The following is a 14848-nucleotide window of genomic DNA, read 5'->3' as shown; positions in this document are numbered from 1 at the left end:
AAAACTGATTCTGCAATGAATTTCACCAATTTAATGCAGTAATCTGACCTTGTATTGCTAATATAGGATATATTGTAGAGAATTTTCAAATTGTCGGGATTTAAAATACCGAATTTATGTCACATTCTCCTGATTTGACTTGCTGAACAAACAGAAGATCCGAAGTGGCCCTACCTGATGCTGCAAAGCACAATTTCAGCTGGAGGTTTGGGAAGGGGCATTATTATTAAAAATCCCATTCAGAGTGTGCTGGTTGTTTGCTTTATGCTGCTTTGTCAGTATTAGCATAGCGCCTGATTTGAAATACTTGTAATCTTGGAGTTGCACGAAGAACTAAAAATAATGTGGCTATGGTAAATCCAAAGGATAGGAAGGCCGGGGGAACTCATTAGAGTAACAAATTAAATAGTCTGAGCAGAGAAATCAAGAGGACAAATCACTCTGGTTTTCTTTTTGTGGAGTGGGAATATGTAATAGCATATGAGATTAGATATAAGGAAAGTCCTCTTGTGAGAAGGGGCAATTTAGCAATCACACTGAGAAAGAAGATGAAGCCAAGTAATGAATGATATTGTGAAAAGAACTCAGAGAAAAACGTGGAACAGAAACCAGAGAGACATCGACATTTATGAAAGAAAAGAGGTGAGAATTACCAGTGCTGGAAGATGCGGGTTGATTACGGAGGCACCGAAATCCGAAAGGAAAGGAAACTCAGGCAGCAATAGTGTTAATGATATCTGATAGATCAAGAAGAATAAAATATTTCGCTGCAGGTGAATGAAGATTTCGGGCAAAGTAGTTCTAATTTAGTGGGAAGAAGTCAAAATGGATCAAAAATGGAGTCGGAAAGAGCGAAAATTATGGAACAAAGAAAGCAAGGGCTGGACCTGGGGGCCTGGACAGCAGCTATAAAGGAAGGCAAGGCTCAGAGAAGTGGTTTTCAAAGACAGTCCAGGAAATACTTGGGGCAGAAGGAAACTACCCTAAATAAGAGTTATTAGAAATGACAGAAAGTGAGATGAGAATATGAATTATTGGATGAAAAGGATAAACAGATTTAAAAGCAGATGGTTATTTCTACTTTTTCCTCTAATATAAAAAAAAGTGTATCATATAAAAGTTTAAGGACTTTTTACCTTGGTTTTAATTTAATAAGTAAATTGTAATTGCAACCTAAGGGTAAGATCTCTTTCTGGAGTAGAAGAACAGGTGATAGGTTGGGTATTTCTTCCACAGCTGGAGTAGAAAGGGTTAGATGTCACGTGGAGATCCAGGAGACCAGACGAAAGGCAGATGAAGCACCTCCCTTGAAAAAGGACACGAAGGAAGTTAGGAACTTGTACACTATAAATTTCACTTCAACTGCCCCCAACATACTGGATAAATAATAAAATGCTTGTAAACAGATGAATAGTTTCTAGCAGATATGTTTCAAGAATAAAACTCAGGTTAAAGAAATCTGATTTTCTCCTGGTGTGGGGGGGTGTGTGTGTGCGGTGTGACAAGCCCTGTAGACAGGAGGCAAACAATAGTTGTCCTGTATTTTTACTTCAGTAAGCCTTTTGATGCCATCTCATAGCATTGCTTTTAAGTATGGGAGGGAAATATTGTCCATGTAGAAGTACTATGAGGGGTCCAAAACTCCTTTGGAAAGCATAGTGCCGGGGCAAGATTTATCTGACAGTGCACGGAAGTCTAAAATATGCCGGATGAATCAGGCTCTGAAAGTGCTCGTTTCTCTCTTGGCTCTAAAGGTAATTTATATAAAGGTGAAGTGATGATTTCTGTTTTCTGATCAGTTACCTAAAGCTAGGTAAGATACACCCCCCTCTAGGTGTGAATGGTTTGCTATCAGCATAGGAGGATGCTTTGAGCAGGCTTCTGAGGGAAAACCTCTGATTTTGGTAGTAGTCAGTATGTTGATGAGTTGGGTGCTGAAGTACGTATTACGCCTATTGGGTTTGCAGACGCACGCTGCTGAAAGGGCTCACATGGCTTTTTTGGGGGGAAAGGATTGAATTTTGTAAGGTTCTTGACGAACTGAAAAAACGGTTTGAAAGTGGGAAGCGCAAAACGTCGTTAAGTCGCGTACAGTGTACGCAGCACACTGGCTGCCACCGGCCGCCGTCCGCCTTCTACCGGTGAGCAGCGAGCGGGACGGACGCACCGCAGGCCGCGACTCCCCGCCTTCGCGGCGGCTTCCGAGGACGGGGAGCGCAACGCCGCCCCGCAAGGCCCGGCTCAGGGGGGTCGCCGAGACCCGCCGCCCACCGCTCGCCGCGGCCCTGCGAGGCCGCTCGCCCGCCGCGGTGCCCACCTGCGGGGCGCGAGGCGCGGCGGGAGCGGGCGGCGGCGGCCGAAGCGGGCCGTCACTATCGTCGCCGTCGCCCACACGGCGGGAAGGGGGCGGGGCCTGGGGCGGCCACGAGAGGCGGGGCTGGAGGGCGGTGCGCTCCCCTCCCCCCCCCGCCTGTTCGCCCAATGGGCGGGGCCGGGCATCCCCGCTGCCCGCCTCCGTCGTTCGGGACGAGTCCATCGCGGTCCGTGCGGGGGGAGCGTCTGCTCCGGATGGTGGCTCCCGGTCCGGTTTGGGGAGAGGGGGAGGAGCGGAGATAGCGGTCATGGATCAGAAGCGGGCGCTATCCTGCGGCAGCGGGGGCGGCTGATCGGGCGGGGGGAGCCGCTTCGTCTGGGCGGCTCTCCCCTCCCCCTTCCACCCCCCCCACGTCCCGGCGGGGGATGGTGCGTCCCGCAGCGCGCGCCTTGCTCGCGCGGTTCGGCGGCTCGGTGGGGGGAGGGGACGGGACGGGAGACCCGGGCCCCGGCGGTTTTCCACTGTGGGCGCGGGGGATAGTGGGGAGGGGGCGCGGTGCCGGCGGCCGGGACCATGTCGGCGGACGAGGAGGAGCTGAAAGTCCCGGAGGAGATGTTCAAAGATGTCAAGTTCTTCGTGGTGGGAGACATCGACCCCAAGGTACCGGGTCACCCGCGCCCCTTCCTTCAGCTCCTTACTGCCTCCCCCCCCCCCCGGGGGGGTGGGAAATGTGGGATCGTCCAGTTCCCCTCCGGCCCCCCCTCCCCCGGCGCTTCCCGCGCGAGCTCGAGGCTCACGCGCCGCTTCGCAGCATGCGCCCTGTCGCCGCGCGAGGTGGCGGGGGGGGGGGGGCGCGCCTGACGGAGTGCTGGGGGGGGGCGGGGTAACGGCCGGTAACGGCTGCGCTCGCAACCAACGCGCCGCAACCCGCCATGGGAGCCGCGGCCCCGGCGCGCAGGCCCCGAGGCCGGCGGGGCGGAGGAGGGGCGGGCGGAGGGACTTCCCGGCACCGCCCGGGCCGGGCGGCAGCCTCGGGGGGCAGCGGGGCTGCCGGGCGGGCTGCGGGGCTGCCACCGGACACCCCGCGCCCTGCCCGCCCGCCGCGCCCCGCCGCGCCCCGCCGTGCCGGCCTCGGCCCCGCCCCGTCGCTGTGTCCGGATTCAGGACAGGGACGGGGACGGGGACAGGCCGCTCCCGGCGTAGGGAGGCTTCCCGGGGGAAGGCTTGGCCGGCCCTTCCCTCCCCGCACGGCCGGGCCTGCCAGCCCCACCCGCCTCGGGGTTAGCGCCGCGGGGAGGGCGCACCCCGGGACCCCCGGGGCTCCGGTGCCCGTCCCAGGGCCCTTCAGAGCCCCTGGGCGCACAGAGGTGCTGGTGTGGTCGGAGGTGCCGGCTCCGTGTTTCCCGTGCCCTGATCCCGAGGAGGCGAGTAGCCTCCTGATGCTGACAAACGACCACCCAGCCCTCTGGCCTAGGGCGATACCCTGGACGACAAGGTTGGCCTCCTCTGGCCTAGGGCGATACCCTGCATAACGAAGTTGGCCTTATAGTTAATAACACCCAGTCATGTTGGGTGAAGGTGGTTAAAAAAAAAGTTTTCTGTGGCATGTTCAATTAGACAAGTGTTTGAAGTGATGTGCACCATATCTAGCTTTAGGACAGCACCTTCCTGTGAACAGATTCCTACGTGTTCCACACTGAAAGAAGTCTTGGCTGCTTTGGTGGTTGCTGCAGTCAAATCTTTGTTCAGCATTGGGTTCCTTTAACCTCACATCGTGGCGTTCACTGAGACTTGTAGGCCTTTAAGCGAACTTGAGACGTAGGCACTGACCTGCTGAGAAGGGTTTTATTCATAGGAATAGGGCTATACGCTAGAAGATATACAGCCTAGGAATAGAGTAGGAAAAAAAAAGCCCAGGGTCTTTAGCCATAATTTTTTGGACAATGTGTTAGAAGTTGAATAGCAATTGCTGTATTTAAAAAAAACCCTATAGCAGGAGTATTATTATGTGTATGAAGATGAGTGCAACAAACCAATAGGACTCTTGTATATCATTTATCATATAAATAGTGTCCCGAAAGGCATGTAGTTAGTTCTGTGTTGGCATACCAAGACAATCAGCGGTATTCCCATAGAGTCAGTAAACACGCATTCTCTTAAGCTGGTTTTCTTTCTTATGTTAAGTTTTATACTTCTCGGCAGTTAGTGTCATTGTCTTAAGGCTTTGATTTGTTCTAAATTAGGTACACTAAATTCTCTTCTCTTTGTGAATGGCTTCTCTGGGTTGCAGGCAGACACCGAAGGTGGCTCTGGCGGAGTGGATAAGGTCAGGCAGAGCGCTGCAGGGGTGGTTACACTGCTTCCAAGACCAGCTCCTGCTGGAAGCTATAGAGCCACTCTTTCATCACGAGCAATGCCCGAATTGAGAAGTCCTGTGCATCTGAGTAGTTCCTGCGGCCGGCTGGCCAGTTTAAACACTGTTCCCTCTGCTGCTCTGGTTTCTGAAACGCCTTGCTGGCGTGACACGGAGTTACAGGAGGCCGGGGCTCGCTGCTGTCCACGCTGGGGAGCAGGAGGCGCCAAGGAGGGCAGAGTCCTGCCTGCGTTGGGTGGCAGAGCAGAGTCAGAGCAGGGAAGTGTGCTCTGCTGAGCTTGGGGCGGGTTCTTCATGGGTGCCTTTGTCCTGCCTTCTGCAGGTGCAGGCACCTCTGGTACCCTTGGAACAACACGAACAAGAGGAGTGTTGAGTTTTGAGCCAAGACAGAAAGGAGAAGTTCTCAACTGAACTTCACAAATAGCTTTGAAAAAAACAGTTCTTACAGTGAAATATTGTTCCATTACTAATATAAAAGTTACAAATACATATTTGGTGCTCTTTACTTCTTACAAACGGATGCTAGCTTGATTTTGAAAAGAAGTTTCCTCCTCCATCTTTTGGGGAGGAGCCTTCTTTGATCCGCTCAAATTTCCAAATGGTTTCATGGAAAACCAGTTACCTTAATAAATATTAATATATGCCTAGCACAAGTGAGAACTAATCAAAACAAATCCAAGAGTAAGAAAAAAAAAAGTAATATATTCAGGTGAATAACTGCATACCCACTACCTATTAAAGCGTATGCAGCACACACTAGAAGGGAAACAAAAGTCTGGAATTGTGCCGAGATGCTCTTTGGCAAATGAGGGAGAATTAGGCTGCTGGCTCCCAACTTCAAATCCGTTGCATTGGGATGTGCACTTGGCTGCACACACCTTACTGGGGGTGAGGAGTAGGTGTCGGCTATTATTCTTTTTATTAAATGCTTTTCTTGCTTTCCTGAAAGATGTAAACCCAAACCATCATGCTTTGGTAACACTGGTTAAAATCAGTATTTCATACAGAAAGAGATAAAAAGTAATGCATGCGGCATAAGGACTTTGAGCAGGATATTTCCTGGTTATCTCTTGCTTTATTATTATTATTTAAAGGTTTTTTTATGTCCATTGTCCTACTCCTTAGTTTTGAACTCTTGTTTCTTCCAACGCAGGTTTTAGTGGGAGAACAATGGTAAAATTGATATGCCCCAAAAAATGACATTGCATTGAATGGATTTAAGCTAACACCTGAAGTGCAGGATTTTTATGATGATCATATGAGGGCTTTTCAGCATTTTATTCTCTAGTTACAAGTTGATACTAGTATAGGTGAAATGCTTTAATTGTGCCAATACGACTTTTCAGTCTAGGCACTACTTAAATTGAAGAAGCCACGTGTTCTGAGAGGAGTTTCAGAAGTTGACATGAGCTAAATTAGGAAAAGTGTTTTACATACCACTTTAAACAATCATATGAAGTTATTATCTATCGTATTTATAGTGTTTAAACTTGCTACTTGTAACTAATGTAACTTTTTGTATAAGCAGACGCTTTGCACAGACTCTTTAATGCAGCGCTGTTTTGCTATTAAAAAAAGTCCTACTTTTAGCTCTTTAGTTGTAACTTCTTTCTCACACTATCAGATTTAGGTGCTCAGTTTTCATTACATTCACTCCTGCTTTTAGCCTTCCCTTAAACAAACGGTTGAAGTGGGCTTGTAACTCAGGGACAGCTGTGTGAGACAAGGAGCTTGTGTGGTGGAGCTGTTCTTAAACATCTGCTATTGTCAAAAGTGCTTTATTTTGATTTAGCTGTTCCCGTTGGAATTATAGCATCCTGTGTTACCTTGCAGTTAACTGGATTTCATGCAGGAAGTTATCCTGTGATTTAGGAGATTGGTGTGTAAAATGGAAATACTCTCTCCTGTTCCTGACTGCGTGGCAGCAAGAACAGCAAGTTTGTGATCAATTTTCTTGGTTATTTTAGAGTAATTCTTTTGTAATTTGATAATATCACATACTCATCCACTGCAGAAAAAAGTTGATAAAAAAAAAAAGTTTTGAAGTCAAGTACTTCAGTCAGGAAATGCCAAAATTATCTCCTCACTGAGTGGTGACTTTTCCACCCTTATTTTCTGCTTAGCCTAGATGCTTTATAAAAGCACGTTTTGAAAGCGATGCCACATTTTGAAAGAGTCTCTTTTTCAGTGCCTTTCTGTCCTGTTTAGTGTACAGGGTAGGTAGTAATTGCTTACGGACCAATTACGTAATATTTTGTGCGATGGATGCAGCGCCTTGCTCTCTGCTGTTCACTGTTGATGGGAGAGCGTTCTGTTACGACGGGAGTGTCCCCAGCAGCTTTGAGGGATAGACATCTGTCCCTAGCAGGTTTTAGAGGGTGAACATCATACCCGTGTGGTTCTGCAAAATCATTATGAAGTGAAACTCTATTCATTTCTGAATAATAAAAGGAAAAAGGAAGGAATAATCTTAACTGGCATTTTTAACATTTGAACTCTAGACCTTAATGTTTTAAAACATTTTTTGCTTCCACCTCTATATATCCCACTACCTTCTCTGTTACTTTTATTCCAATAAAAGTGAGTCCCATTTTTCGGGACAGGGCTGGAACTCAAGCCAACATCTTCTGTATGGGCCTTCCAAGAATAGGTATAAGATGTGCTTTGTGAGATGTGTTGCATTTTCTGAGAACAGAGTGATGGAGTGAGACATTTCAATTCCAGCTCTTTAAGGTAGTAACTTAGGGGGAATGTATCCTACTTTTTTCTTTCTTATTTCTCTAGATCTCTCTTTGTCCTCCATTGTTTCTTTTCCCAATATGTCAACTCTTAGTTAGAATGTTTTCCCTTCTCAAGGCATTGGTTACAACTTTTTTTTTTGCTTGCACATCTTTCTAATACCAAGGGGGAATTAGACTTGTTCTTGGTTCTTCTGTTTGGTTGCGTTGTTTTGAAGCAGCTGGACGGCTTTTTCAGACTTAGGCGTATGCTCTTGCATGAAGTATATTGATTGGATCTAGAAATACTCAAACCAAATGCTTTGGTGAAGCTGGAATTATTTTCTTAGCCATTAAATGAACATTTACAGAGAATGCATGAACACAATTTTTTTCCCCCTTTACCCAAATAAATAACTGGCTGAATCTGGAAAAAATCCTATGAAGATTGCAATGTACAGTCATGACATTACATTTTTGAATGTAACCATTGGGTTACCTTTTCTTAAACTTCAAGCTCTTCTTTTAAAGCATATTGAAATGTTTCCAAAGCTGCCATATACAAAAACAAACAATGAGGAGAAGGGTTTTCGTACCCTGACTGAGAGAAACTTATTTTGAGATGTTTTTTGAGGAATATATGTTTTGGAAAAAATTTTGTCACTTTCCAGATTTCTGCCCAAACCTGAATTATTCTGGAAAGTAAATCTTCAACTTGTATGATTAAAATATGGCAGAGGGGTAAACTATTGGTGATCAGGTTTTAAATGGGATGCACGTGGCAACTTCAGAATGAGTGCTAGCCGCTTATGGGAGGACAACTGAGAGAGAAGGTCATATTCATTCCTCTCGTGTCAGTGTGTTCTTGCATTAACACTTTTCTCAAATAAAAGGTGTTCGAAGTTGTTGACTTCTCTTCTCTTTTCGATTTAGGTTATTCAACTTCTGAAAGCTGGGAAAGCAAAGGAAGTTTCTTACAATGCACTGGCTTCACATATTATTTCAGAAGATGGGGACAATCCAGAAGTTGGAGAGTCTCGTGAAGTTTTTGATCTCCCTGTGGTAAAGGTGAATGACTTATCCATGGTATAATCAAAGAACTTATGTGGATACTTCATTATTTTAATGTTTGGGTGACGACCAAATGAAACATATCTTTAAAAATCCTTTATTCTTGTTACACAAACTTTTATCCTGACTGATAGACTTCTTTTACAGTTCTGTTCTCCTTTCTCTTATTGCTCTGTATCTTTCAGTGGTTTGCATGTTGTTTTGGTTTTTTTTTTCTGTTTTGTATTGTTTTTTTCCAGATACTTCCTTCAGTCATCTGTGAGATGGTGTCCTATTAGCTGTACTTTAGCTGTACTTCTGACGGGAACGTTCTTACAAGCTTCTTGGAATGGAAAACCTCAATTTAGAATAAATACTAGAATGCTAAGGGTTTTTTTTAAACGCATATAATTGGCAAGGTGCAACATTATTTTTTAGATTTTGCATAAGTGTGCTATGCTAATTTTAAACAATAGGAACTTGTAGAAAAATAGATAATTTTTTTCCTCTTTATTTTAGTTTTAAAATGTTTTTTTTTTTCCTTACTCATACTGGAATTACCAGTGTTTTGTTACTATCTTGCAATACTGGATTATTTTGCCAGTGAAAGATTCTGGGCTTCATGTTTGAAAATGTGAGCTTGTCACTCTGCAAGTCATGAGAGTGACTTGAAGAAAAAACACTAATATTTCACTGCCAGTACCTTGATTTTGGGTTATTTTTTCCATATGGTTGCAGGTGGCAGTAGAGAATTTTGATATCCTATGTTGTGAGAGTTCACCTGACAGTGTAAAGTATGAATTAATTCCAGAAAATGAAAGGTGCTTTATACTAGTGGGCGTGCTGATTAAAAAAATTCTAGTTCCTTTTTCTGAAGTGTTCTGTGGTATAATTTTAAACTTCTAAAGAAGACGACTGCTGCCATTCTCATGAGAGGAAAGGGCATCAGCATCATTACAGTGCTTTCTGCTTTCTAGTGCCATTTACTTAAATAATTTAATCATCTTTGTAAGTGTTACTAACTAAACTTTTTCCTTTCCAAATGAGAACAAATCTGTCAGTAATGTCACTTAGTTTGATCTGAAAACATCACAGCATGATCTGTAATCAAGAAGACTAGACTAAGTATTAAGGGAATGGAAGTCAGAGGCAAAGGTAGCTTGTTATCAAGAGGAAAGGCAGAGAGAATAAGAAAGAGAAAAAACATGAGGGAGAAAAATCTCCCATTTTTTTTGCAGAGGATTGACGAGTTATGAATTAGCTGTTTTTAGTTCATCTTTTACGCCTTTTTCTAAGGAGGAGAGAGTAGAATCATAGAATTATTAGGGTTGGAAAAGACCTCTAGGATCATCAAGTCCTAAAGTCAACCCAACACCCCCAGGCCTCCTAAACCATGCCCTGTAGTGCCATGTCTACCCGTTTTTTGAACACCCTCAGGGATGGTGATTCCCCCACCTCTCTGGGCAGCCTGTTCCACTGCCTGAACACCCTTCCAATAAATAAATTTTTCCTAATATCCAATCTAAACCTCCCCTGATGCAGCTTGAGGCCATGTCCTCTCGTCCTATCACTAATAACTTGGGAGAAGCAGGAATTGGGACACCATATGCATAGTTATTACAATATATTTGTTTGGTTTTTTTTTGAGAAAAAGTAATTTCATACTGAATATGATGCCATTTCTTCTCCCTTCTTTACATGCTGTATTGGGACCACTGTCCTACACCTCCTCCCTTCTCCACCACCTTCTTCTCTTCCAGAGGGGGGAGTATTGTCCCAGAATACTGTCAGTTAGGGGTCATCACCTCTGTCCTTAGCAGCCCTCATTGCTGTGTGTTTAGAAGCTTCTTTCTATATAAGGTTATGGTTCCTGACTCCTTGGTGATGAGTGTAAGGTAGGGGATTTTTAGAGCATGGAAAATTGAAAAAAGGGAGAGGATTAATAAATACTGTAAACGGTGTTCCTGGCACTAGAGAAGGACAGGCAGGAGAAGGGGCTCTTGGTCCTATATTGCTGCACAACCTTTCAGCAGTCTTAATATTAACTCTTAGAAATAAATCAGAACAGTATTTTTTGTGAAGGCCTAAGTACAACGTCTGTGAAACAGACTTTCAAAGCTTGGAGGTGAATACTGAAACTAGCTACAGCATGATCTGGGAAGGTTATTCACGTTTTGCACAGGCAGACCAAGGGTTTTAACATCTTGTGTTTTTTATTTTTCAGCCTTCCTGGGTGATCTTGTCTGTTCGCTGTGGAGCGCTTCTGCCGTATCCTTTAAGTTCAAATTTGAACCAGTTCTATAGCAAACATATTAAAATAGATACCGTCGAAGGATTAAAGTCAGCTTCAAGTATGTACAGCTTAAATTTTTAAAATAATATGACGTTTTGTGGGCCAAGATTGCAGCGTGCTTGGAGCTCCATTGGCTTACTTCAGTTTTCCTGTCCCTCTGGCTATTTGGATGCTTAATAGGCACTTGCAAGAAAATTGTCATAAATGGACTTAAAACATTCTAGCTAGAAGCTGATAATGAACTGTGAGGATCCAGGAAAAACGCTGGAGTGTGCAGTAAATGGGTGAATGTTGGTTCAGAGTAGAATGGCCTATTCTGCCTTTTCTGGAAGCAGAATTAAGTAAGGGATAAATACACAATAATTCATATCAACACTGTATTATAAATAACACTTTATTAACAGATAGTGTTAGTATTCCCATTTTTGGGGTGGTTTGTCCTTGCCTTTGGTAGACCCTTGTTCATGTTTGGCTAGATTTATGTTTCTTGTTTGGAGCATGTATTCTTGCATATGGATGCATTCCTTCCTCTTCTTGTCAGTTACTACTGCTTCACTTTTATTTATGTTTCCCTCATTTTTTTCTTAGGATCATAGGAATGGTGACAGTGACTATTATAGAAAAAAAAAAATCATGCGTCTGTTTCTTAGACCATTCATGATAAAGATTTTCTATGTGGAAAAGCTGAAGCAGAGCAATACATTTCAGTACAGATACAAGTGGATTATTGCAGCAAACAGGGCTGGGACTAGGGAGGTATTCTGTCAGGCCTGCGATCTCATTTTGGAATGAAGTTAGCAGGTGGTTATGTCTGTAATGGAAAACAAGAGGTGGTACATGCAAGAATCCAGGTGTTCGTATTAGGAATTCAGGTCTTAATATGCTTCAGTGATTCAGAATTCATGTTTTATACCCAGTGTTTCAGGGTATGTCCCTTTGCATCTCACCGTCTCTCAACTATTTTGGAAATAGCCTGTATATTCTCTACTTCCCCAAGAGAATTCAGCTCAGGGTGTGAAATGTAGGATGAGAAAGCATTGAGTTCATCAGATCAAATGATATAGTGAGGTCTTTGCAGTTGTTTTTATCATGATAACCAGCGTGTCGGAGAGGATTCAGTTGTTTGAAACACTTGTCATAGCTGTGGATAGTGTTCTGACCTGGGAAGAAGAAAGTTTTCCATGAGCAACTTGGCATCCAAATGGAAAAAAAGCACCAAACATTATATGGCAAAACCCAAATTAGCAGAGCTACTCCTGTATGAAAAATAGTTTGATTATTGTGATGTGGTCTAGACTGGTGATTTTTGTGTTTGGCATCTGGAAATAAATCTGTTCTTCATCCTTTCATCATCAGGATGGGAGTGTACGGTTGCTTACGTCACACAACTGTAAGCCTTCTCCCTGTTCCTGAGGACTGGTTAAAAAATAATAAAATAGCTTGCAATTAGCTACATTTTCAGGCTTAAGTAATCTAGGATTGCATTATTAGTGGTGGTCTTTCCCACACAGAGGTTGTCCTATTAGAAAATTGGTCTTCGTCTGAAACCAGGGTTTTTTGAAAGGATGTGCTACGAGCTGACGTTATTACATACCCAGAAGAGAAATCAACAGATATAACCATTGAGTGATGCAGCCCATAACTAAATTGTAGCAATAAATGTGTGAATGTTGCCTTGAACGGCTATTGCTCAGGAAGTCTTTATTGTGGGTATATAGGAATGGCCAAATGAAAAGATAAGGTCTCAGTAGTATCATATTCTTGGGTTGCATGGGAGAAGGAAGTTTTCTCCACCTGTCAGCAATAAATATGTCCTTGGACCTTCCACTTTATTCTTTCTAGCACTTCATGTCCTTAGAACCGTGTGGTTTTAGATTTTATTCTGATCCTTAAGTGCTCACTAAAGTGGGTTGTTAAGTTCTAACTTTGTTCTGTTTCAGTCTCTTTATGACTTCTAGTGTGGTGGCGTCTGGCCTTTGATTAGGGTTTTAAGTACTACCATAATGAAGAAAAATGCAGTTAATAGGAATAGGTTACTTTTTCCAGTTTATTGTTTTTGGACCATGTTAAGGCAGAGGTTTGAGATTCTGCATTTTCATCTTTTGTTTATGTTTTAATTTGGAGATGTAATACTCAGAAGTTGAAATTGAGTTTACTGAAGAAGCAAGTCCTAGAAACATCTTTTGTAAGTTAGATACGTGGATCTCCTAAGAGCATTAAAGATTTTATGTTTGCTTACCAATTCCAGTACTTACTTGATAGGCATTTGCCTGTCAGTTGTTAAAGGTGAAGTTTAATTAGAAAGATTTAATGCAATATAGAAGCCTAATAATTTTGCCTGTTTCATATAAATAATTTTAACATTCCACTGTGAAAGTTGTTTTCACTTCAGAAGGCAGGGTGTTCTCCAGTTCCCAGCTAACTGATACTAGCGGAAACCTGACCAAACTGCTGCTGAAGTAACAGAAGAATGAATCTGGAAGCAGCCTTTCTGAAGAAGGAAATACAGTTTTGTGTATGAAAGCCTCAGTTATGATGCTATAAAGAGGGCTGGTGATTTCTTTCTTAATTCTCTTGATAACAGCAAAAGCAAGAATGAAGCAGGATTATTTTTCCATGGTCTTGTACACATGAAAGAAGGTCAGAGTACTTCTCAATTTTTGTTGTTTGGAGGAAAAAAAAGAGTGAGTTTTGTTGCATTTGCTCTTTTTTGTTTACCAGACCTGCTTGGAACCTTATTGTTGTGCTGCTTTTAACTGTTTTAAGAGGGGCAATTTCACTCCTATTCTTTAGAGAGTGCAAGCTGCAGTGAAACTGATGGACCTCTTAAAAGTTAAATACCGAGCTGTTGCTGCTTTATGTGCTAGGAGCAGATGTTAAGGCAGGGAGTAGACAACTGTACACTTTTGAAAGATCCAGTGAATCTCTACCTTAGATGAGATACTGAGCAACAGAGTGAAATTTAGGACATTCATCAGACTTGAACTTCTTGGAGCATTCTGGATAATGGCAGTAATCCATTGTAAATTTTGAAGTGCCCTGGGCTTTGTTGTCAGCTTGCTCTGTGTTGTCTCTTCTGGGTCTTAAAATTTAAGTATTGCTGGTCCATCTGTCAACAGCACAGGGAAAATAATTGTGTTTCATTACAAGAATCTTAGTGTGTACTTGTAACACAGTACACATCTGTTTCTGTAGTCCTTTTTTCCAAGAAGGCGTGCATATATCTTAAACACCAAATCATATGGAAGTGTGGAAAAGGGGGGGACGTTACAGAAGTTACTGGTCTGTCCGTCTTTCCCAGGTCGCTTCTGTCAAACTGTTCTCTCCTGTTTCACAAAGCCCCCCTGTAGTGGAGATTTCAGTGTCTCCCCAGTCACCATACAGTGCCTCACTATGGTGTTGCTAGAGTTTAACCCCATTACCATGCTGCAGTCTTAACCCTGTTTTGATGCATCTGAGCCACTCTGAACAGGGAGAACAAATTACCTCTCTTTTCATTCAGCAGCGTTTGAAGATGTGTCGTCTTAGCTTCTTAAACACATCAATTCTGGTCTTTCCTCTTGTAAGTTATTTTACTAGGTCTCTAAAAATTCTCACTGCTCTTTTTTGCATACAGTTTTATTTATCTATTCCTTTCATGCATCTGAAAACAAATATGCATTGCTACCAGAGATCTGCCTGAATTTTGAAAGCGTGGTGGAAAACTTCATGTGAGTTTTAGGCTGTGTTTCTGTTTTTACATCCCAGTGTGATGTTTTCTCATTTTGTGTTTCACAGTAGCACCTAGATGCACCCCCTCCCCACCCCATCTGTTGCCTAGCCAACTTCCAGTGCAGTGTTGTACCTGGTAGGAGGTATACTTGCTTACTACTGTTTACAGATAATCTAATACTTCGTTTGGTTTGTTGTTTTTCGTGATACCTGAGCTTGTCCTTTGATATGTTTGTTGTTCAGTGCCTTTTGTGGACTTAATAACCCTGCAGTATACTAGGAAACTGTTTCTACTTTTCCATTCTCTGTGAAATTGCAAAGGGCAGCTTAGGTTTCGAAAGGTGGAACCTAAATTCTACCACTTGGTTACCAAAGCGCCATTTTTGAAA

The 14848-nt window shown here is 43.3% G+C and overlaps 1 protein-coding gene across 2 annotated transcripts in view; it reads left to right on the top strand.

The window, feature by feature from the left end:
* Nucleotides 1-2728: 2728 nt before the first annotated feature.
* PAXIP1 (PAX interacting protein 1) overlaps nt 2729-14848 on the top strand; it is a 37508-nt gene continuing 25388 nt past the window's right edge. For both annotated transcript variants that reach the window (XM_075082350.1, XM_075082351.1), the window contains exons 1-3: nt 2729-2974; nt 8339-8473; nt 10680-10723. In XM_075082350.1, the coding sequence (XP_074938451.1) occupies nt 2888-2974; nt 8339-8473; nt 10680-10723 (266 nt within the window). In that variant the 5' untranslated portion in view covers nt 2729-2887. The remainder of the gene's footprint in view (nt 2975-8338; nt 8474-10679; nt 10724-14848) is intronic.

The sequence above is a fragment of the Phalacrocorax aristotelis genome, chromosome 2 (assembly GCF_949628215.1).
Source record: "Phalacrocorax aristotelis chromosome 2, bGulAri2.1, whole genome shotgun sequence".
Classification (NCBI taxonomy): Eukaryota; Metazoa; Chordata; class Aves; order Suliformes; family Phalacrocoracidae; genus Phalacrocorax; species Phalacrocorax aristotelis.
Note: the sequence above shows the minus strand (reverse complement) of the source record. Positions and strands in the feature narration are given on the sequence as shown.